Here is a 22,756-nt window from a genome sequence, read left to right on the forward strand (position 1 = left end):
TGAATCGACACCAATGCGGTATAAAGTATCTCCAATGATATGGTAAGGTTATGATTGATGTCGAATGCATCGATGATCATCCTTGGTCAACGCAGACTGGAAGGTGGATGTCTGAAGATACACAATGATATCACCATACTAGGGGTTGAGAGTGCTAATCAATAAAAGAGTCTTGTCCGGGAGTTGCTCATTAGCACCAGCAGGAAGAGAGGCAAAGGGGAGGGAGCAAATCAACTCAACAAAGACTAGAGATTTCTTAGATTTGGCAATAGTGAACACCAAATCGAATTCTTGGATGATGAAAATCCACTTCAAATACTTGCTCCCCAGCAACTGACGAGTCAGGATATAGGTCATGGGGTTGCATTCAAAAATCATAGTGGTAGTGCGGAGGAGAATGTAATGCCAAAAGCATTGAACAACCTGTACGGAAGATAAAGCCAACTTCTCGATATGAGCATAACGTGTCTCAGTGTCAAGGAGATTGCAACTGAGGTAGTAAATAACATGTTCATTGCCTTTGTCATCGTCCTGTACCAACACCATAGCAATGGTTTAGCTAGATAAAGGAAGTAATCGCGCTAATAGTTTGGAGGGTGAAATAAAGGAGCATTTATGAGGACAAATTTTAGGTCATCGAAAGACTTTTGGGCAGCCTCATCCCAAACAAGTGGGGTTCCTTGCTTGAGCAACCAGGTGAACCCTGAAGCTAGCTCAGCATAGTTCGGTACGAAAAAATGGAGGAAATTTGCTTTTCCCTACAAACTTTACAGTTGGTGCAATGAAGATGGAGGGTTAAATTAACAATGGCCTTGACTTTAAGAAGATCAAGGTCAATTCCTTCTTTCGAAAGGATAAAGTCGAGGATTCATCCGGATTCGACGCAGAAGACACATTTATGCAGATTCGACCCAATTTTGTAGTGTCTACAATGAAGAAAAGTTACCGGAGATGATCAAGATGATCATGGCACTTACGAGAATGAGCAGGGAGATCATCCAAGGCTGAATGATGTTTCGAATGTCGTGGAATGCATAATACATCACTCTCTGAAATGTAGCCCCAACATTCTTAAGGCCAAAAGGGAGATTTTTATACGCGAAAGTCCCCCACGGACAGATAAAGGTTGTCTTATCTTGATCAGCCGGCGCAATGTTTATCTGGTTGTAACCAGAAAAACTATCCATAAGGAAAAGAATTCACTCCCGGCATATTCATCAATGATCTGGCCAATGAAGAGAGTGGGGTAATTATCCTTTGTACAGGCATGATTGAGATCACATAATCAACGCAAACGCGAATTGTGCCTTATTTCTTTGTCACCGTACAATATTCGACACCCAATCTGTAAGAGGGATTGGATAAATAAATCCAGCTTTCAGAAGTTTTTCAACTTCACCCTTAATGGCGGCTGCTTTTCTAGGGTGCACTAGATGAAGCCATTGGCGAATGGGCTTCACATGAGGGTAAGTTGGAATCTTGTGCACAACTATACTTGGGTCAATGTCAGACATTTCTTCATATGACCATGCAAAAACATCCCAGGACTCTTGGAACAGACGAGTATAGAGGTTGATCTCATCTAGAGAACAAGGTACCCCGATATGGACATTTTCAATGACACCAGGCTTGATAGAAATATTAATTGGCATCGTTTGGGTAATGTTACCCATGTTCCCTTTTGACCAAACTTCATGAGTCATGATCGGCATTTGAAGTGGTAGGGTCGGGAACTGAGAAGAGAACTTCTCGAGACAAGTAGACACGACCGTCGTGCCAGGGAAGAATGAGGAACGATGATGAGTGTCGTTCCAAGGTAATTCCTCCAGAGACATAACTTCCATGATAATCTTGTCAGAAAGAAAAGTCTCGGCTAAGGGATTAGGAGATTTTGAAGAACCAAGCCACAGGGATTGAGAATACGCATCGAGAGATGTTCTCGAAACAGGATGATCAGAGGATACCAAAGGTGAGGCCGAAATAATATCCACATAATTAATTTCGGCAAGGCTTAACAGCATAACCTCACCCCATGTATCAACAAGATTTGGTGAGGGAATGACCAAGGGATCATACTTGACCGAGATCATGTTGACATAGGCAACATGAGGAGGTGGGAGCGGAAAAACACCCATCAAGGCAGGATCTTTAAAGAGTCCTGCCCCCACACTCTCATAAGGAGAATCGGTGTGCTTTACATAAGGAACATTGTCGTCCGAGGAGGAAGAGGCAAAGAAGGACATTTGGTCGATTGTGACTATTTTCCCTTGATGAGGAAAATGAATCACACAGAAAAGGGAGGAGGCTACAGCATGCATGGCATGGGTCCAACTCTGACCGAGTAGAAGATTGTAGTTAAGATTAGTGTCAATGATCTCTACTTCGACGTGTACTGTATTGCCCTCCAAAGTAATGGCAAGGTTGGGAAGGACACTAAATGGTCATGAATCACTCCCGTCAAAACCTTCAAAAGTGTTAGGGGACTAGTTCAATGTAGGAGAACCAATTTCCTTCCAACAAGCGACAAACATGATGCAGGTAGAAGCACCTTCATCGATGAAGATCCTATGAATGATTTTCTCATTTATGATCACCTGAATGAGAAAGGAAATCTGATGAGGTAAATGCAAAACATGGTTTTCCAGGTCAAAACAAATGAGATTAGAGTTAGTTGGATCAATACTCCCAATATCTGATAATAATGATTTCTATTGAGAAGGACAGCTTTGAAGGACCTCGAGAGCAGACATAGCTGATGGCACTAGAGCCAAATCTTTAGTAATGTTATAATGTTGAGCGGCTCGAGTGTTTGGATTGTACGAGGACTTTCATAGCACACCTCGAGAAGGTGGTTCAATGGCGGAATCAGGGTTAGGTCGCTCTATATGGAGAGGACCAGAACTAGATGGGGTAGAAGAAGAAGGGATACCTTCTTTCTCTTTCCCTGCTATCGGGGTAGGAGTTTGATAATCTTTTGACCTAGTAGCCACCTTAATTGGTGTATTCATCATGAACACTTATGAACTTGAGGAAGCATATGACTAAGGTTGGTCTACCATTTGGGTCTGTTGGGACGGAAAGGGCTCTTTCAGGACAGTTGGGGTCCCTTTGAGCAAACAGATAACTTTGGATCGTCTGGCACAATCCTTAGTATAGTGATCCTTCTCACAGATGAGGCATGGGTATTCGAGCTTCCATTGGGAAGCATCACCAGCAGACGACTTAGGAGGGCCCTATTTTGGGGCATCAGCTATACCCTTGCCTTTGCCTTTATTCTTACCTTTAGAGGATTTGTCTACTGCAATAGACTAAACAGTGTGAACCTCCAAGGTTTTACCAGGGCCAAGTGATTATTGAGAGGAATCATTGGAAGCAGCGTTGGAGACTGAATTTTGTTTGGAAGAAGATTTTGCAGGGGTTTGAGTCACTAAACCAATTACTCCATCAACAAGAGGTGTATCCAGAGACTTAGATGTCGTCAGATCAGATGATGGTCTGGGCGCATTGGCTAACATATCATATAACGTGTCGGATTGTGAATAAATGAGTTCTAGATACTGGGCATGCGCGATGGCTTGTTCCTCAGTGACGCATCCACCCATAGTAATGTCCTCAGCAATTTTGCTGACGAATGATTTGGTGAAACACTCGAACAATAAATGATCAGCAATCTCAAACTTAATCAAGCGATGCCTGCGTCTCCATTCATGGATGTGATCGAAGATGTGGGTCGCAGTGTCTTGCTTGAGTGACATTAGCAGATGGGTGCCAGTTTCATAGCGAACCGACAACTGGAAATGTGTGAGAAAGGCCATGGCGAGAGTGTTAAAGTCATGATAGGTATTTTGAGGTAGCTTGATATACCACTTGGCTGCAACACCTGTAAGAGTTCGTTGGAAAATCCGAAGACGAATGGAATCATCAACGTAGGAATTCGAGGAGCACCAGAGGTGATATGTCATCACATGGGCTTGTGGATCCTCTTTCGCTTTTCCTTCAAACTTCGGACAATTGCTCGGGATCTTGGATGGAACTAGAGGCCAGTATGGCAAATGAAGAATTGGGTCATTCATGAGTCTAGACACATCTGGTAATTTTAGCGTAGCCAAGAACGGAAATTGGGTATTGAAAGGCATTTGAGGTCGATAAGCGGACCCAACTGGCAGGACCCATCCCTGTTGGTAAGGATTTTGTCCCCATAGTGGAGGGTTTTGTCCATACGGTATTTTATTTTTCCCCCACGGTAGGTTAACTTGCCCATAGGGAGGATTCTGACCTTGAAATCCTTGAAATTGTTCAGCCATAGGCTGCTGATAAGAAACATACGGGTTAAAAGGTTATTGAGCTTGCTAGCCTTGGACATATGGATTTTGCACCTGATGCCCCTAAGCATAAGGGTTTTGAGCCTGTTTCCCCTTGAAACAATGGTTTTGAACCTACTCCCCTTGAACGTAAGGATTTTGCACTTACTGCCCTTGGACATAAAGATTTTGGACCTGCTGCCCTTGGACAAAAGGATGTTGAACCTATTACCCTTGGACATAAGGCTGATTCTATAGGACTTGACCCTAACCTTGCCCTTACAAAGGTTGACCCTGTTGATATGAGTATGAGGGTTGTTGCTGCCCGAGTTGACCTTGTTGCTGCAAGGGCTAACCTTGCGGCTGTAAAGATTGTCCCTGCAGCTGTAGAGGTTGACCTTGTGAGGGCATAGGCTGGGAGGTTTGCTGAGCATACTTCATTTGCGACTGCATGGTTTGCTGCAACGGTTGCGAGGGTTTCCCCTGTGGTTGTTGCAGTTGTCCTTGCTGCGACATTATCTGCCCTTGCTGCTACATGGATGGCCCCTGCTGCAATGAAGGTTTCCCTTGCTACTGCAGAAGTTGTCCTTGCTGCTACAAGGGTACTTGAACAGCTCCCATAATGACACCTTGCAAGTTCCCAAACTATATCTGGACATATCCACTAGGTGCGGCGGACGGACCAGGCTGGACATTAGGTCTAGGCTGAGGGATGTAAGGTGGATTAACCATCTCTTGTGAACCATATGGAACATAAGGAGGTTGGTGTTGAACCTTATCCATATTGGGTTTCTGGTACTGGACATGACTTGACCCAGATGGACCAACAGGGTTAGGCTGTTGGTACTAGACATTACTCGATCCAGCAGGACCAACAGGGTTTAGAATGGCACCCAAACAAGGCTAGTTCATTCCAACCATGTGAGCTTGTGAGCTTGTGAGCCACTCACATTGGTTGTGTTAGACATCATAGAAACATTTAGACTTTGCCCCCCAAGTGGTGGTACAGCCTATCCACTTACTAGAGGGATCGAAGAACTGACAGAGACATGACTCGAGACCATTGGTTGAACTAGACAGGTTACTTGGACCGACGAAACAAGAGGATTTGGAATAGTGGGTTGCACCAGAACTGAAGTAACTATAGAATGCACCATCAGTTGGGAGGTCAGGTTCTGAATGAACGAACCTAAGGTAGGCATAGCACCAGATGCCCAGATAGGGTTGTGATATAGTGATGAGGTAGTAGGTGTACCTGAAACCAACTGAGCTAAATTCACATAATTATGCAGTAACTTGGGATGAACACTGGTCGGAATGCTTCCCGTGTAAGGGAAACCTTCAAGAGGGAAATGATATTCTTGCTCTTCGACTGTGCGTGGAGTGGAAACCTCCGAGTGACCCGGAGAGGAGACTGGGATTTCGCCTTCTGATTCCATGGGTGAAAACAGGCGACGATGGACTACCGAAGATGTTTGAGGGGATAATTCCAAAGGAATACCTAGCTAATCGTACAGACTGTATGGATGTTGTGGTGATATCACAACAGGATCGAACAAAGGATTCAGAGGATAAACAACCAGTCCAAGCTGACCTTCAGAAGTCGGCAGACTCTCGGGAGTCTGGATAGGATTATCTAGAGATTCTGGGCCAATGTCAAAAAGTGACCCAGTATCTGAGGGAGGGGGAGGACAAGATGACAAAGGTTGAATACTCAGAACAATTCCAAGTTCAACACCTTGGTCCTCAAGTGACTGCGACAATTCAAGAAAAGGCTCCTTAGACAATCTTTCAAACAAAGGAGAGGAAAAGGAACTAGGCGAACCTGATGGTTCAGCCACGATGATTTCATCTAAATTAACCAAAAGAGAGAGATTGATTCCAAGGCTTTAAAATGTATTTAAAGGTATACTCACGATGTGGTCTAGAAAAAGACTAATAGGAATGTCATATGATCGTGGGCAACAATTTTTGAAGAAGCAAAAACAAAATGGTGCTCTTTCATGTGTTAAGAGTCAAGAAAGAATCAAAGGTTACTCTATCACTTTTGGTTTGAAACGAGCTCGGAAGGACAAGTGCTCGAATGATCTTTTGTATTTAGGGAGTCAAAAAGATCAAAATGACTACTCATGATGATCTAGGAAAAAAGGATTACCATGTAACCGTGAACTGCAGAATACCCCCCGGCGAACTGAGAAGTACACGCAAGCAATCTCCCCGAATGTTGTGTTCGAGGTATCACATTTACAAGGTGGCAGACTTGGCTTCCTATGGATAAAGGATTGAAACCTAGTGGGGTCTCCCTTTATATAGCACAAGTCCGTACTAGTGTTGTCTAGTGCCGAAGCGAATGACAGCTGTTAGGTTTAAAGATGTCAGAACACGTCTGTAGCCTAGACCTTCTAAATGTGATCGTTAGGTTTCAAATGTGCCTTAGGTTAATTGAATACATTTTAAAGTTTATCTTGAAATTATGTCTCGGATTTAGGCCTTATCGATGTGACTCGAAAAAACTCATATATGCAGCTAAATGATACAAGACCCTTTCAATTCGATGAATTGTTTACACTAATGAGAGTAGAAAACACACTCAATTCAACAAACAAGCAATTGAAAGCAAAATGACCTTTTCACTATTTCGCTTTTTGAAAACAAAATGATGAAAAACTCTTTCCAATTCCTATCTTTCCTATCAAACGCACTTCAAGTAGTCCTTTCACTAGTAAAGAGAATTCATTTCTTTTCCAATGCAAATGATGATGCAACTCTAGTCTTCAATGATGCTAACTAATGTAACATATTGATTCAGCGAAATATAATTATGTATTTTTCAATGAAATGAGAAAAGAATCTTTCACAAACACTTCAATGAAATTTTTTCAAAACAATCAACCTCAAGAAAATGCAAAGCACAAAAGATAATTCCTTCCAAACCAATGACACAAAGATTCCACCAAAACAATATGAGCAATGTGATCTATGCCCAAAAAGAGACGCTTAATGAACAAACGAAACTTTTCAAACTTGTTAAATGGAAATCGAGGCAACCAAAGGACTAAAAACGAAAATCAATGAGAAACTTAACTACAAATTTGACTTTCTGAGCACACAAACAGGTGAATGGATGATGACCTAAACGCCCCAGGGCTACAAACCATCTAAGGACTCAAGAAACCAAGTGAAGAAAAGGCAAACCAAACAAGCACATAAACCAAGCCAATGAAGCTTTCTAGTCAAGGAGAACACAGTCAAAACAAGCTAACAGACAGGAATTAGAAGGGCAAAACACACTGGTTATGATCTAGGGGAAACCCTAATATTCACCTACAGGAATCAGTGCGACTGCCTAACTGACAGCAAGCGCCAGAAGGGGGTCAGCGCAGCTGTTTTTGAGAAACTTGCGCTGATCGGCACAACTGTCAAAAAAATAAATCCGCCGACCGAGGATTCAAGGAAAAAAATAAAAAATTTCAAAGGCTAAAACCAGACTTGCCACTGTAAATTTCAGGCTCAGAGCAGTAAACCAGGAAAAGCAGGGAAATGGTGATACTAGAAAAGTTCACACAAAACCATAAAATGACAATCAATCAAACAGAAGGATTGGCTCCCTTGTATGGTCGCCAATTTGTGGTGCAAGTAAATTCCCAGCGCAGACACAAACAAGTCCTCTAGCATGAGAGAGCGGGTCTAGCCATAAGCAAACAATCTATGGAAAATATCCTTAGGCTAGAATCAAATAAGAGGGCCTGCCTCTTAGAACTCTATTCTGCTTGGTGATGATCCTGCTTCCTTACTCCAGTTACTTTCTGTTTCCTTTCTTCGAATGCCTGAAACAAGCAAACAAACAACAACAACAAATGTGATAGCATACAAATTGCATTCAGCCTACTTAACAGGTCAAGGAACATTAAGCCATCAAATTTAAGATAACACTTCAATGTAGGAAATCAATCAATAGTTGTATTCATATAAGTTCATAAAGAGATTACAACCAATGCCTTGACATTGTGGATCTCCTCCGATGTATCTAGGTTCCCACACTTCTGCTAACATCTCATGGATAGCCCCAACAATGGAAGTTTTAAGGCCTTTTCCCTTTAGTCTTAAACCAAACCAAACACAATATTCTCCCTCAAACATAAACTAGAAAGCTACAAGCTATAGATGTGTTGTTGATTATTCAAGCTCCAAAAATACCAATACTCAAACTAGTGAAGCTTGTAAAAGGAGGGGTTTATATAGTTTGGATAGAGGGGAGATGGTTCCTCTTATCATGGGAGAAGGCTTTATCACTTGGGTTGGTTCCATCCTAATAAGGGAAAGGAGCCAAAAATGACTTCCTCGTCTCCATCTAGCCCAACCATTTACCAGACTTCCGTTACGAAGCTTCTAGACTTGGAAGCTTCAACTCCATATTTAAAAAACTTGCCAAAAGAGGATCGATGTGACTGAGAAAAGGCTCAGTAGTGTCGTACGGCGCTAGTCCTGGTTTTAATCTCTACAAATCGACGTGAGGAGGAAACTGGTCATTAGCACCTATCTTGTAAACTGGGGTAAAAGGAAGATTCTTGGGAAATGATGCAAAAGGGAATTGTTATGCTCCTGAAGAGGGACATGATGGGAGTTTCTTCATAATGGGAAAGCATGTAGGGTTCACTGTAGAGGTCCTCCAAGATCGTGGAATGGGGAGTACAGGGATAGTGACAAAATGTTGTGTAACAAGGAGGAGTATAGTTCCAACTAGGGTAGAACCATGACTAGCGGAACCATGACATTGGGTTCCAGGATCGAAACCTTGATGCAAAGGTATCATTTGATGCTGAGAAATATTCCTTGGGGGTCTAGAATTGTTGGTGTAGGAATATGGTCAAGTTTGTAGTTGTTTGACACAATTTCGTGCCACGAATCCAATGGTGATGTCCGTTTCTACATCTGAGTTTTTCATTTTCAGTCCATGCAGGAAAATGGAGGTATAAGGGTCATTTATGTAAATTTGATTGTAATTTATTTATGTTGCTATTTAATGAAAGAGGCCTCCCCACATTGAGAAGGGTCCAAAGACGTAGCCCACACTGGGTGAACTTCATAATCAAATCATTTTGTGCCTTTGATCTCATGGTTGCTTTTGATTTCTGCTTCTTTTCATGTGTTTAATTTACTTGGTCACATACTCTTTTATATGCAATTATGTATGCATCCTTGAAGTAAAAGATCTAGATCAATAGCAAATCTAATTTTGCATTATTTTTTACCTTTAACGTTGCATCCTTATTTACCCATCCCAACAGATATGGGCTTATATGATCATGAAATTCCAATCCCAATTTATTTACCAACTCTGTTGCAACGAGATTCACTCGCGATCTTGAGTCAAATAGAGCATCAATCTTTGTCTTCTTGACCTATATCTTTATGTGGAAGAGTTTGGTCATTTCTTTCTCTTCCTATTGTTGAAGGATACTCAAATTCACCTCCTTCTGCATTGTTGTAAATACAATATTCTCATCCACTTCCATGTTTCTTTCAATTTGGTTACTCAAATTAGTGGCCATGAGATTCTTCGTCTTATTATCTTTATTTTTTCTTCAGGATAAGCTCCATATGCAACTTCCAACACTTCTCCTCTATATGATTGTCAATATTATAGTGGTTGCAGTGGTTGTCAGGATCCTTGCAATTGGTGTGCTATGGCTGCCATACTTTTATCTTACCCTCTTTCCACTTGTTATTCCCCTCCTTAGAAGCATCTTGATGCTCCTTTTGCTTCAATCCACTTGATTGTCCTTTCTTCTAGCATATGTTCTCTAGGTATTATGTTTGTACACAAGCCTCATCCACCAATCTCGGCTTAAACAAAATCACTTGCTTTTTCAGATGGCTGTGTAGACCCCACAAATATTTGACGAGTACATTTGGGTTTTTTGGGGAGACACCTAGCATTATGGCCATTTTCTTTAACTCTATGGTGTACTCCTATACACTTTTCCCCTACTTCTACCTGAAGTAGTGCCACTAGATCCACTAGTCCTCTACATACTCGATAGGATAAAATTGTGACTTTATGAGAGTTTTTAATCCCACCCACTTAGTCATTGGACGTTCTTCCTCCAATCTCCAGGTCTTCATGCGGCTTTCCCAACAGTTTAGGGCATGGACCTCTACTTTCAACCATGCAAATGAAATCTTATGTTCTTCCTCCAATAATATGATGAACACTAAAATAAACTTCTAATTGATGCAACTATTGATTTAGCTTCATAGCATCGATATCACCTTCTTGCAACTTGATATCGATCTTCACTTCCATTTTGAACAAGGACTATGAATGGTTCATGACACTTGAACTGGTTTGATCTATTTAGGGTCCTTTATTTTGCTCATTCTCTATTTCTTCTCAATCTCCTTATCTAGCCTTTGATGGCTTCTCTGCATTAGAACCCACATCTTCTTTGAATAGCCCAAGCTTGTTGCTAAGGGCTGACATGAGGAGATTCACATTACAACTTATATTCACAACTTGTGCTTCCATATGACAAAACCACTCCTTTGCAAGATCACAAGCGTTATTTACATATTTGTTAACCATGACTACGGTTTTATGACTTTTGACTTAGCCAATCTAGATTACTCACAAATACACACAATATAACCAAATTAACTTGCTCTAATACCAATATGTTATGTAAACTATCGTGGATATTCCAATGGACAATTCGACACAATTGATTTGATAAATTATACTTAAAAATACGAAATATACAATATGAGGTTTTATTTCTCTTCAGATTTTTAGATCTGTAAGTTATTGTTTATTGTGTATGCATGCATAAAATATATAACAACAAAATAAAAAATCACAAACCACAATTTGACACAAGATATAAGCTAGGAAACCCTTTCGGGAGAAAACCCAACTGGAAGGTGAGGTTGCTCTACTCTCTTTCTCCGAATAGAAAATGTTTGCAAGTACAAAGAAGTACGGCATGTGGCTTGTGGCCTACTATAGTGAAAAAATCCTCTTTGTGTGCTCTCTCCCTATCCATCTTAGTTACTCTGCTTGTCTATGGGACAAATCCACTTGAAAATATTGGAACGCATTTTGCTCCTAATGGCCCGATTATAACACAACCCGATAGCCTACTAGTGGTTAGGTTTGACTCCCTCAACTCTTAATCAAACTTACAATATGAACTCTTCTAGAGTCTTATTCATAATTATCACATGGCTAGCCAATTTTATATAAGTAATGGGGGTTGATGTTTCATCCTCTAGAATTATGGTGGACAAACAAGAGGTCAACTTTCGAGTGGCATAACTTTTTCATACAAGCTCTGATTGAGGTTATTCTTACACCATTGGAAAGGTCTTTATGTGTAAAACAGGGAAAAAATGTGTTGTATTAGGGGGGAAATTTTTACCCCCCAAAAAATTCCATGCCTCAAAATTCTCCCATAAGGTTTAAGATCTGAATTTTCCAAATTGGGTCCCACTGGTAAAAGTGGTCATGTGAGTTGATTCCTCCACTTTTTCCACTCTAAAAGAATCCAGATGGATGCCAAACAATATAATGGTCCATTCAAAATTAGTAGTATATGGATGGCCCTTAAATCCTCTTTCTATAATCCTATCCCAACCTAGGGTATTCCTTCATGCTAATAGCTAGAGAAAGGTCGAAGCTAGATATCTTCGTTCCAAATTTTGCTCCAACAACCTTCCATTTATCAATCATTAATATTAACTTCTAATTGATAACCTAGATTGACCCAAAAATTACCATCTCCATTCAAACCCCCTTGTCATATGTCTTGAACATGCTAAACAATTATCCTCATTTTACTTAAATAGTTATTGGGCCCTACCTTTTCCTACCTTTTTATCTTTAGCAGTCATTCTAAATTTGATTTCCATCTTTGAAAGGATGTTGAAATTGCCTAATACTTTCCATTACCAGTTGAATATGCTCCAACCCCTTCCTTTGAGTTTAATTCTAGAATATTGAATGGATTCTAAGGAATATAACTTAGGTACTTGCTACCAAGGGATCTAGCTTATGTACCTTCTACCAAGCATTATCTGAGAGAAAAGTCGAAAGAAATCATGAATCTCCCAGAAAATATGATCTTGGACTAGGGATCTATTGTCCAAGCATTATTTCACGTGATATATCTTGAGCATGGGCCCTATATATGGACATGATCCTCCTTAATAATGTTGTGGGAATATTTGACTTTCCAGGTATTGCTCTAAATATTGTCCTCGCTTTTAACCCATGATCACCAAGTTTTTACTACGATGGATTTACTTGTGATTAGTAGATTCTTAATTCCTAGCCCACTTCTTGCTTTGATAGATGGACTTTGTCCCAAGCAACTTCAACCCATTTACATTCTCTACTAGGCCCACCCTACAGGAAGGATCTTTGGATTTAATAATCTTGGCCAATGTTACGAGCATAGAGAAAATATATAGAGACATGGAGCAAAGGACATATTTTATGAATGTGATTTTTCCTACCAAAGTAAGAGATTTCAAGGTCCAACTCACTAGCTTGATTTTAAGCTTAGAGAGGAGATCCTCCCAAGAAATATTTCTTTATGCATTTTCCAATAATAATTTCCTTAGGTATTTGGAAGGAAGTGAGCTCCTTTGAAATCTAAGAATTCAAGTAGTGTTCCTTTAGATTCTCAAAAAGGCTTTGAGAAAAAGGATTTGATATTTACTTTGATTGATCAAAGCCCTGTGGCCAAAATAAAGGTGTTTAGAGTTGTTTTGGAAGCCTCAGGCCTCCCTAACCATTGTGATTCCTAAGAGCATGGAATCAACAAATTAGAGATGGTATAGTGAATTTAAGTTAGGATGCAACTTAATACGTTTCATATTGTCTACTCCCAGTGAAAACTTTAGATTTCTACCCAATCCCTCAATAGCTATAATGAATAGGAAGCATGATAAAGGGTCCTCTTTCTAAATGCCTATAAAGGGATTAAATTGTCAAAGGAAGTTCCTTTAACTAGAATGGAAAAGAAAGTTGAGGCAACTGAGATTTTCACCCAAGATATCCATTCTTTGTAGAAGCCAAAGGCCAGGAAAATTTTCTCAAGAAAAACCCAACTTCAATGATCATAAATCTTGACATGTCTAACTTGATTAACATGTTTGGGAATTTGTTTGATTTCAATGAATGTATAGTTTCATGGGATACTATGATACCATTAAGATTTTTTCTCTCACCCACATATCTATTTTGCTTGGGGGTGATTTTATTCATGATGAATTTGAGATGATTGGAAATAATCTTGGAGAAAAACTTATAAATAACATTACAAAGAGAGATAGCTTTAAAAATTGTCTATAGTGTTTGGATTCTCACCCTTAGGTATCAAAGTTAAGAAGGTGGAATCGGAGGACCAAAGAATATTAACTAAAATGCAAGAATGCTCCGCAAATTATGACACCTTTCTACTTGTTATAGGCCAACAAGCTTGGAAAATGTCTATGGTAAAACTTTCTGACCCTAGCAATTTTCCAATGGGCATTTCCGTAGTTGTCTAGGAGACTTCTTCATATGGAATTAGTTGGAGAAGAGCCATATTCTATTTGTGGGATACAAATGAGGAATGTCCCTTACCCCTATTTGGATGGCCTTTCCTCTACCTTCTAATGGTTATATTAGGATTTGATTGAAGTGATCTTGTAATTCCTTCTCTATGTCTTCATGTTTTTCTAGTGTAGTCCTTATAGTCATCCTGAGAGCCCTAATGTGATTATGATTTCTTTAGTTGATCACAAGTTTTTGTTTTGTAAGATAAAGTAGGCCCTTTGTATTCTTATTTAACCAGGTTGAAATAAATATAAACATTTGGTGGTTTCAACCCACCCTTATGGGAAACCGAGTCTGTTGACCACCTTAAACTATTATATGCCAACCAGTAACAAAAAAGACTAAGTTTGTTTTTCCATACCAAATAAATGATACTGTCAAAAATATTGATCTCGTTTCCTATCAACATAAATATCTATAGACAAAAGGGAGAGCTAGTTATCGGCGATCTAACATAGAAAAACATGAGCTAAGCTAAAAGGATTAGTCTACCATATTTCCAATTTGATTGTCTTCATATTTTGTCACTAGAACTATCTTCCTCAGTTGCTGTTGAATCTCCTCTAGCTTGATGTCCTACATGAGCAACGTTATCTGAAGGTTATTCATTTCTCTCTTCAAATTCGGAATGCCCTGAGCCATCTCTGCCATTTCCATAGTAGTTGATCACAAGTTATGGAAGAACCTTCAATTCTTTTCCTCTTTGAGCTACCTACTCTAGGATTTTTAATTCCAAAGAGTCTCTTCATGTGTAGGCTAGAGTCTCCAAAGCCTTAGGCCTCAAATTTTCCCTCTTGAATGATCGTTGATTTAACCATTTCCATCTCCTTTTCCCATTGTTGTTGCACTTGCAGTATGTTTCCAAAGACTTCCTTATCCCATTACTTAATATTCTATTTGAATTTCATCAACTTTTGTTTGAATTGATACAATATGGATCCTTTATTGTATTCAGCTTAAGTCCACCAAGCATCCAACTTGGACATGGAGTTGTGATGGAGTCTAGGTGGTCAAGCTATAATTTCTAGAATTTGAATGGCTTAGGTCTCAGGGCCAACTCACTATCCTACAATAAGTCAATAGGTTAGTGATTCAACCTTGGGAAGGGATGGATTTTTGTAAGAATGGTGGATCTAACATGGAAAAAATATTAAAAAACAAGCAATCTAACTTGACAACAATCTAGTTACCCCACTCGTTTATTATTTCAATTGTGGCATCAATTACAGGTGTGAATATGCATCAATCTCAAAGTATCTATAGCTTTTTTGAACCTTAAAAATTTTGCACTCATTCTCCTTTGATCACCTTTCTTCCCTTGCAAGGAAATCATCATGTTAAAATCACCTTCTAGTAGGTAGGGTTGCATTTGATATAATTCCCTAGGGTTTTTGGTGCGTCAAGGAAGGGAACCTTTAATAAGGGGTTGCAAGGGTCATAGGGATTAGTTACGTACCCTTGTTTTCAAGATTATAGGATAGCGAGTTGAGATATAGTTCTCTGTCTCTAGTCTATCCTTAAGGGAATTTTGAAGAGGATCTCAAAATAGGCCCAAACATCCTACAAATCCATTCATTGCTATTACTACAACTTTACCATTCCACCAACACTTATTAGCTATAGTAGTCATGGTGCCCTTATCACACTTGGTTTATTTATTAGAGCCATCACTCATTTTACCCGGGCTATGTTCTTTATCATTGAAAATTTCTCAATAGGATTATTAAGATCCCATATGATCCATGAGAGAATCTTCATCTTAGATCTTGAGTTGGGAAGAAAAATATTTCTTTGGGAGTCTAACGGTTTTCCCTAAGTCAAGAGAAAATGGTACCACTTCCTCCAATTTTTAATTTGATGTCTTGTGCCCTCTTTTCTTCTGTTCCTCATTTTATGTCTTTTAAGTCTTCATTGGATTTGTGTGGACCCCAAATCCTCTTGTTGGGTTGTGCACCTGCATTACATTGACTATTTTTCTAGAGATTTTAACTAGTTCTCTTTGAAGCTATTACAACCAAGGAGCTTGGAGATTAGTGAGAAATTTCTTTCCATGCTTAGAAATAAGAGTTGAGATATCAAGTTCCAACAATTCCACCTGCATGTCCCTTGTCTTTTCCTCTTCCTCTGAGTGTTGTGAAATTTATTCTTCTACCTCCATGTTTCAATCCCTACTATCATTTTCTTTATTGCCTGAAAAGTGTTCTTCTACACCTATTTTCTACCTTGTCTTGTCTTCAGTGGTTCCCTACCTAGTGTTTTCCTTTGTGGTCTTACACTTTGATGATTCTCGTCTTGATTGTATTGCTTGGAAGCTATTGTTGTTTTCTACTGTATTGTAGGCATTGAATTAGGGTTTTTCCTACCAAATTTCCTCTTACTAGGAACCTTTGCGAAACCCTCCTCATTTGCACTCCCTTTACCTTTATCTCTACCTTGCTGCATTTAATGGGTAGTCTCATAATAGATGCATGTTCTCATGGCACTTGTAGCAATCGAATGGATTGTGTTCATAATCCTGAGTTTGAACCCACTCTATGTATTGGTAGCTCATGCTTATTGATTATGGAAGGGTTCCTGAGACATTAATGAAAACATAGATCCTTGCATATGATGTGTATTTCCCTGACTTTGTGACCTCCAAGATTTTGACGAAGGAACCCAACGTTTTCCCAATTGTTTCTATGGTTTCTTTCTCCCAAGTACGTGTAGGAGAGAGTGCATTTAAATCTAAACTAGAGCCCTTTTAAGTTCTCTTTTTAAGACCAAACCTTTTCATCCATTACCTCAAATTCAACCTTGTTGAGTTAAAGAAATAAGGGCCTTCCACAAAGATATAAATAAGGGCCTTCCACAAAGATATAAATAAGAGCCTTCCACAAAGATATAAGAGCCTTCCACAAAGATATAAATAAGGACCTTCCTCAAAGATATGTTCCTAATCTTCAATGCAAACAACTATTGCTATGAAGAAAAACTTTGAACCAAGTTCTAGGTCAACTTGCCTTTTGGTTTTCCATTTGGAGTTCATTCAACCCATAACAACCTTCTTAGAGAGCCAAATGCCCATAAATTTTCTAATGATTGTGCGATTCTTCATGTATTGAATGCAATTACCAATATTGAGAGAAGTGACTTCATACTTCGGGTCATTGAGCCGAGAGGCTCATTCTACAGCCCAATATGATGTGTAAGGATGTTCGTTCACCATCAAAGTTGAAATTTTACCCATATCCGGCAAAATAAAAAAAATATAAAATATAAAAATAAAAATAAATAAATAACTATAGAAAAATTAAATAACTATATAAAACATTTAAATAATGTCGACTCATAAAAAAATTGCAAATGAAGAAATTAGATCTCTCTCGGTTCATGATAGATCCATATTTAAAATGGACCTATGCCGGTTCTTAGTTTTTGCCAAACATCCATTTTACATCTGGTCAACTTACTTTCTTTTAACTTGTTCAAAGTGATTTGAATCCTTCCATCCATATTGTCTTTCCTTGTCCCACCCATTTGTGCAAAAAAATGACCGCATTCGTGAAAGATGGTAAAGGCTGTATTGGGTTGTTGCCACCTTACCTTTCATTTTTTTAACATTATAGTATTTAAATATTGTTTTATTTTATAAAATAATATAAAACGTTAAAAAAATTCCCTTACAACCCCACCTTACAAACACGTAATTTCTTTACATCCAATGAATTCTTTTGATAATTGAAACATGTGATTTGTCTTTATGGAAAGTCAAAACTTCACAATTCCGTCATCCTTATTAGTTAAATTTGTTATTTTCTAAATGTTAAAATAGAGTCAATCTCGGGATTCTTTAATAATTAAAATAAAATAAAATTATTACGCCATTGAAAATCTAATCTGAATTAATGGAAAAAACTCGCACTAAAATGCGCTAATTATTATTTTATTTCTCCTTCAATTCCTCAGTATTTTCCTTTTCTTAATGAATATAGCTTTCCAAGTTCGTTGAGACAAATAGCCGTTGGATTGGAAGTACTAAATTGGGTCATTTCTGCATTTCATTTTCGGTGATTCACATCTTTCCCTCATCAGTGACACAGCGCCTCAAGACCGAGCAAAAAATAGAGAAAGAGAAGACATAGGTTTGTACTCTGTGGCTCTATTTGGAATTCTGCGCTTGAATGGGTGTAATTAGAAGCTTCGCTCTTTTGATTTAATTAGAACCAACATCTGATTTTCATTCTGTAACCTATGGTTTAATCAGTCTGATGCTAGAAAAGTTTTGAGGAAAATTCTGGCATCAATAAGCGCACTGTAAGGGTGTTCTTGCGCTATTTTAAATCTGCTTTCACATCTGCTGAAGCCTGAAACAGCTAAATTCTGGACTGACAAATTCTAGAAACCTTGAAACCAACATGTTTGCTAAGGTAAGGGTAATTTGCTTGTAAATTTTATGTGGATCTGCTGTGTTCCCTGTGATATATGAAACATATACATTAATATGTTTATGAGTGCAGGAACAACCCCGCTTGAACAGGAACAGACAGATTGTTTCAAGGCCACCTGCAGCAGCAAACATACAGATTGTTTCCAAGCCACCTGCAGCAGCAAACAGACAGATTGTTTCAAAGCCACCTTCAGCAGCAAACATACATATTGTTTCAAAGCCACCTGCAGCAGCAAACAGACAGATTGTTTCAAAGCCACCTGCAGCAGCAAAGGGTAAATGGATACCTTGAAACTTACAATATTAATAAGTGCTAGATTAGGTTAGGCCAGATTTCGCTGGGGTGTTGGCTGAGAAGTATTCATGCAAATTGGCAGGTCCTGCAATGACAGCACCCAACCAGAATGCATTATTAATCAACAACAACAATAGGAGGCCCTTAGTAGACATTGGCAATCTAGTGGGAGCTTTGAACGCCCAATGCAATATCAGCAAAAATGGTGCCAAGAAGTATGTGTTTTGATGTTATGAACTTGTTTATTACTTATATGAGGTTATATATAATAAATCAATCCCTTGTAACAATAGGAGGGCCTTCGGAGACATTGGCAATCTCGTGGAAGATCTGGACGCTAAATGCATTATCAGCAAAGTTTGGGTTAGAAAGTATGTTGTTTGATGTTATTAACTTATTTCTTAGGTCATGTATAGTAAACAATCCCTTGTCACTAATCCTGCCTCTCTTCTGTTGGGCTCTGCCATAAACATCCTATCCTAAACTTGTGGACTGCCGACTGTTTCAGGAGGCCTAGAACAAACTTTGGGGTCAATGCTAACAAGGGAGCCAGTTCTAGCACTCAGGTAAGTTTAATAAGAGACAGTTAAGCAACCTGAAAGATTGTTTTCTAGTAGTAATGTCAAACAGAGCCCAGGGTTTTCTAAATGACAACCTTCAGGGGAATTGAAATAGCAACCTCTGTGGTGATCGACTTTTTTTTCTTGCTCTTCGTGCCTAGTATTCTATTGTTCAGAACGTCTAGTTTGTTGCTTTTCTTTCTATTTCAGGGGATCTCATTCAATTATCTATTTTCTGTGAGCCCAAGCAGGGTATCTCTCATCTCACTCTTTTAATCTTTTCGTTTTGATTCCAGCAATTCCAGGGACAGGGTATTGTTGTCAGCGGAGAACAAAAAGCATGGGGCGGGATAGTCTGGGGAAACAAACAGAGCTGTGATATTAAAATGAATGCTCAACACACCACTGCTACTCAAAGGGGTACTGCCATTTCAATCAGTGATAGCATAGATTCAAGTGTACAAGATGGGGGAGTAAAAGCACCTAACCAGCTGAAAGCAAGGAAACAAATAGTACGAACAGTGACTGCAACACTAACAGCTCGAAGCGAGGTCTGTCTTATTGCTTTAAGTTGTATTAATTCACTCATACATTTTTTTGGTTAGCCCTGGTTCGTATCTAAATACCGTACCCATATCCACTCCCAATTACTAGCGGGTTTTATATACTCAAGATCCCATTGTGTTTATTTATTATGTAAGTGGGATGAATTAATTAATAAATTTGATAAGGGCACTTCAGGATTCATTGAGGGACGTCCTTGAGGTTCCTCCTAACATTGATGATGGAGACCGAGACAACCCACTGGCAGTTGTTGAATATGTTGAAGATATATACCACTTCTACCGGAAGATTGAGGTATGTCGCAATGTCAATGATTGCATTTTTTTTTTATGAATGTGAAGGTAAAATTTATTTTCTCTTACAAAAAATTTGGGGACCTGTATGTCCAGGTCAGGAGCTGTGTACCTCCAGATTATATGACAAGGCAGCTTGAAATCAAGGACTCCATGAGGGGAGTTATAATTGATTGGTTAATAGAGGTACAGATTTGTTCCTATGCTGGTTCTATTTGTTGTCATGCTTAGATCTAGAAGAGGGTTATATGGACTATTTCTTAGAGTTGACTTCCAAATTTTACAGGTTCATCGGAAGTTTCTTTTAATGCCAGAGACGTTGTATCTCACTGTAAACATCATCGATAGATACCTCTCTATTCAGAGTGTTACAAGGAATGAATTACAATTAGTGGCTATCACTGCAATGTTTATTGCTTCCAAATATGAAGAAATCTCTCCTCCAAAGGTACGATGACTTTCTCTCATCTATGAGAATGGATAAAAGGAAATCTTTAGTGTATATAGCTAGTTTATACAAGCGATGATTGGCTCTTGAAAATTATGTGCACACTTCCACATACTCTTAGTTAATAGGGTGAACAGCAATCTCTGCTCCAGAGAACATTACCCTTAGTCCTGACACCAGCACAAAGAATATTACATGATGGCTTACAGATTATTGACATAAGAACAACTGGTTCATTCTTGGCTACAGATCAGCGATTTAGTCTACATCACGAAAGACGCATACACATCAAAACAGATAGTGAATATGGTAATTAGCTAGAACTGATATTTGTTTCTTTCGTTCTCCAAAGATGCAGTTTGACTGATAAATTGATAATACTACTTGGCAGGAGCATACAATATTAAATCGACTGAAATTTAAGCTTACGGTTCCCACTCCATATGTATTCCTTGTCAGGTTTCTTAAGGCAGCTGGTCCAGACGAAGTGGTAAAGATCTGAACCCTGCCACTTTTTTGATATTGAAAGAATAATTCCCTGATGTAATGATCACATCTCCGTTAAGATTGCCTCCAGATAGATATCTAGCATTATTCTTTGGTTTAGATGTCTGTTCTTCTTTGTATTCCTACCAATCCTCTGCTGTACTGATAAGACTTAAACTCATTTATCAATGCTTCAGATGAAAAATCTGGCATTCTTCTTGGTTGACCTGTGTTTGCTTCATTACAAAATGATCAAATACAGTCCGTCAATGCTTGCTGCTGCTGCTGTCTACACTGCTCAATGCACTTTGAAGAAGCATCCATATTGGAATAAAACACTTATCCTTCACACTGGCTACTCGGAAGCACACCTCAAGTAAGTTTTCTAGTTTTTAAAGCATCATGCTTCTAGTGAGTTCATTGTTCTAAAGTTTCCTTCTCTTAGACATCTTAGATTTCCTCATCAGTTACAGGGAGGCAAACTGTATATTATAACAACTAAAACATTAATAAGCTGCAGCAAAAAGTTAAAAACTTGGTGCATTGATCAGCTATGTTTTGGCATTAATCTACTCATATCCTGTCCGAATTGTATCTAATTCTAGACAATGTAATGAGATAATAACATTAATTTGACTTCCTCCAGGGAATGCGCACACTTAATGGCTGATTTACACCTGAAGGCAGAAGGAAGTAACCTCAAAAGTGTTTATAAGAAGTATTCATATCCAATTTTTGGCTCTGTTGCTTTATTAAGCCCTGCCAAGATACCTGCGGGAACAGTTGCAGCTCCAACAATTGATAAATGTGCACACCAGATTTACTTGAGGAACCTTCGTTGAAGGTTGCCCATTCTTCCGATCGGTCGAAAACCTATCTCTGGTGGTGCCGCTAAGAGAATGTTTTCGGTTGTGTGTATGTAAAATTGTAGATAGCCCTTGAACAAGGCATATGTAAATTTATGGTTGATTATTTTTCATACATTGAGATTCTCATTATATTCTGAAAAATTAGCTTTCATTAGCAAGATAAATGCTAGATGCTTTGAACGGCCCTTTTTGAACTGGCATAGACTGCTAACATCCCCGGGCTTCTTAATTTCTAGGCGATATATATCACCGTAACTTTGGATTTGTAAAGAATATAGGGGATCATTAGCTTTATGTAATTATATTTTTCAAGTATGATTCTTCATTCGACAATCTTTGTTGATGGATACTTTGGTTCATAATATCTCTGTAAGTGAATATGGAAGCCAATAGGCCTGTAGTTCAAATGTAATTTTGCCAGTCTCTAAAATTACATAGGCCTCTGTTTTAACCTGTCAATGCATCCTGGTAAATGATATGATTTTTCAGAGACCAAGAAGCATGAATGAAATTGAAATGTGACTTTTTCAGAAAAGAGCCTGGTAACTGTACTGTAGATAATAATGTTGATCATAAGATTGGACTCAACCCCTGTTAGGTAACACTCTTGATCATAAGATTGGACCCGGGGTATTATGCTAAGCACCTACTGTTCCACTGGTCTTTTCGCTAATTGATAGATAACTTTTGTTTTGTTTTGTTTTCTAATTGATACGACTCTATTTCCTTGTTGTCAAATTAATTGACTGGAACCTTGTTCTTCATAATTGCATTATACCGAACTGTGATATTACTATGCTGTAGAAATGATTTGCACCCAAGCTGTAGAAATGATTTGTACCAACTGTGATATTACTGTGCTGTAGAAAATGATTTGTACCAACTGTGATATTACTGTGCTGTAGAAATG

At 38.8% G+C, this 22,756-nt stretch overlaps 1 protein-coding gene across 1 annotated transcript; it reads left to right on the forward strand.

Annotated features, from left to right (window-relative positions):
• The first annotated feature begins 17,904 nt into the window (after nucleotides 1–17,904).
• Nucleotides 17,905–22,096, forward strand: LOC149156602 (cyclin-B1-3-like). Its single transcript, XM_089445059.1, has 14 exons — nucleotides 17,905–18,026; nucleotides 18,149–18,311; nucleotides 18,402–18,606; nucleotides 18,709–18,841; nucleotides 18,920–18,997; nucleotides 19,135–19,192; nucleotides 19,483–19,737; nucleotides 19,928–20,044; nucleotides 20,140–20,229; nucleotides 20,330–20,491; nucleotides 20,741–20,800; nucleotides 20,883–20,981; nucleotides 21,175–21,353; nucleotides 21,624–22,096. Exons 2-14 carry the CDS (start codon nucleotides 18,300–18,302, stop codon nucleotides 21,817–21,819), a joined length of 1,644 nt encoding a protein of 547 aa, XP_089301185.1. The 5' UTR covers nucleotides 17,905–18,026; nucleotides 18,149–18,299; the 3' UTR covers nucleotides 21,820–22,096.
• The last annotated feature ends 660 nt before the right edge of the window (nucleotides 22,097–22,756 follow it).

This window comes from Pinus tabuliformis, chromosome 9 (genome assembly GCF_031772625.1).
Source record: "Pinus tabuliformis cultivar Carrire ecotype Pingquan chromosome 9, CPIR1, whole genome shotgun sequence".
Lineage (NCBI taxonomy): Eukaryota > Viridiplantae > Streptophyta > Pinopsida > Pinales > Pinaceae > Pinus > Pinus tabuliformis.

Coding starts and splice junctions, on each gene's coding strand:
- LOC149156602 (XM_089445059.1), top strand. Junction 18,842..18,919: donor AGCAAAAATGGTGCCAAGAA/GTATGTGTTTTG, acceptor TTGTAACAATAG/GAGGGCCTTCGGAGACATTG. Junction 20,982..21,174: donor CAGCTGGTCCAGACGAAGTG/GTAAAGATCTGA, acceptor TCAATGCTTCAG/ATGAAAAATCTGGCATTCTT.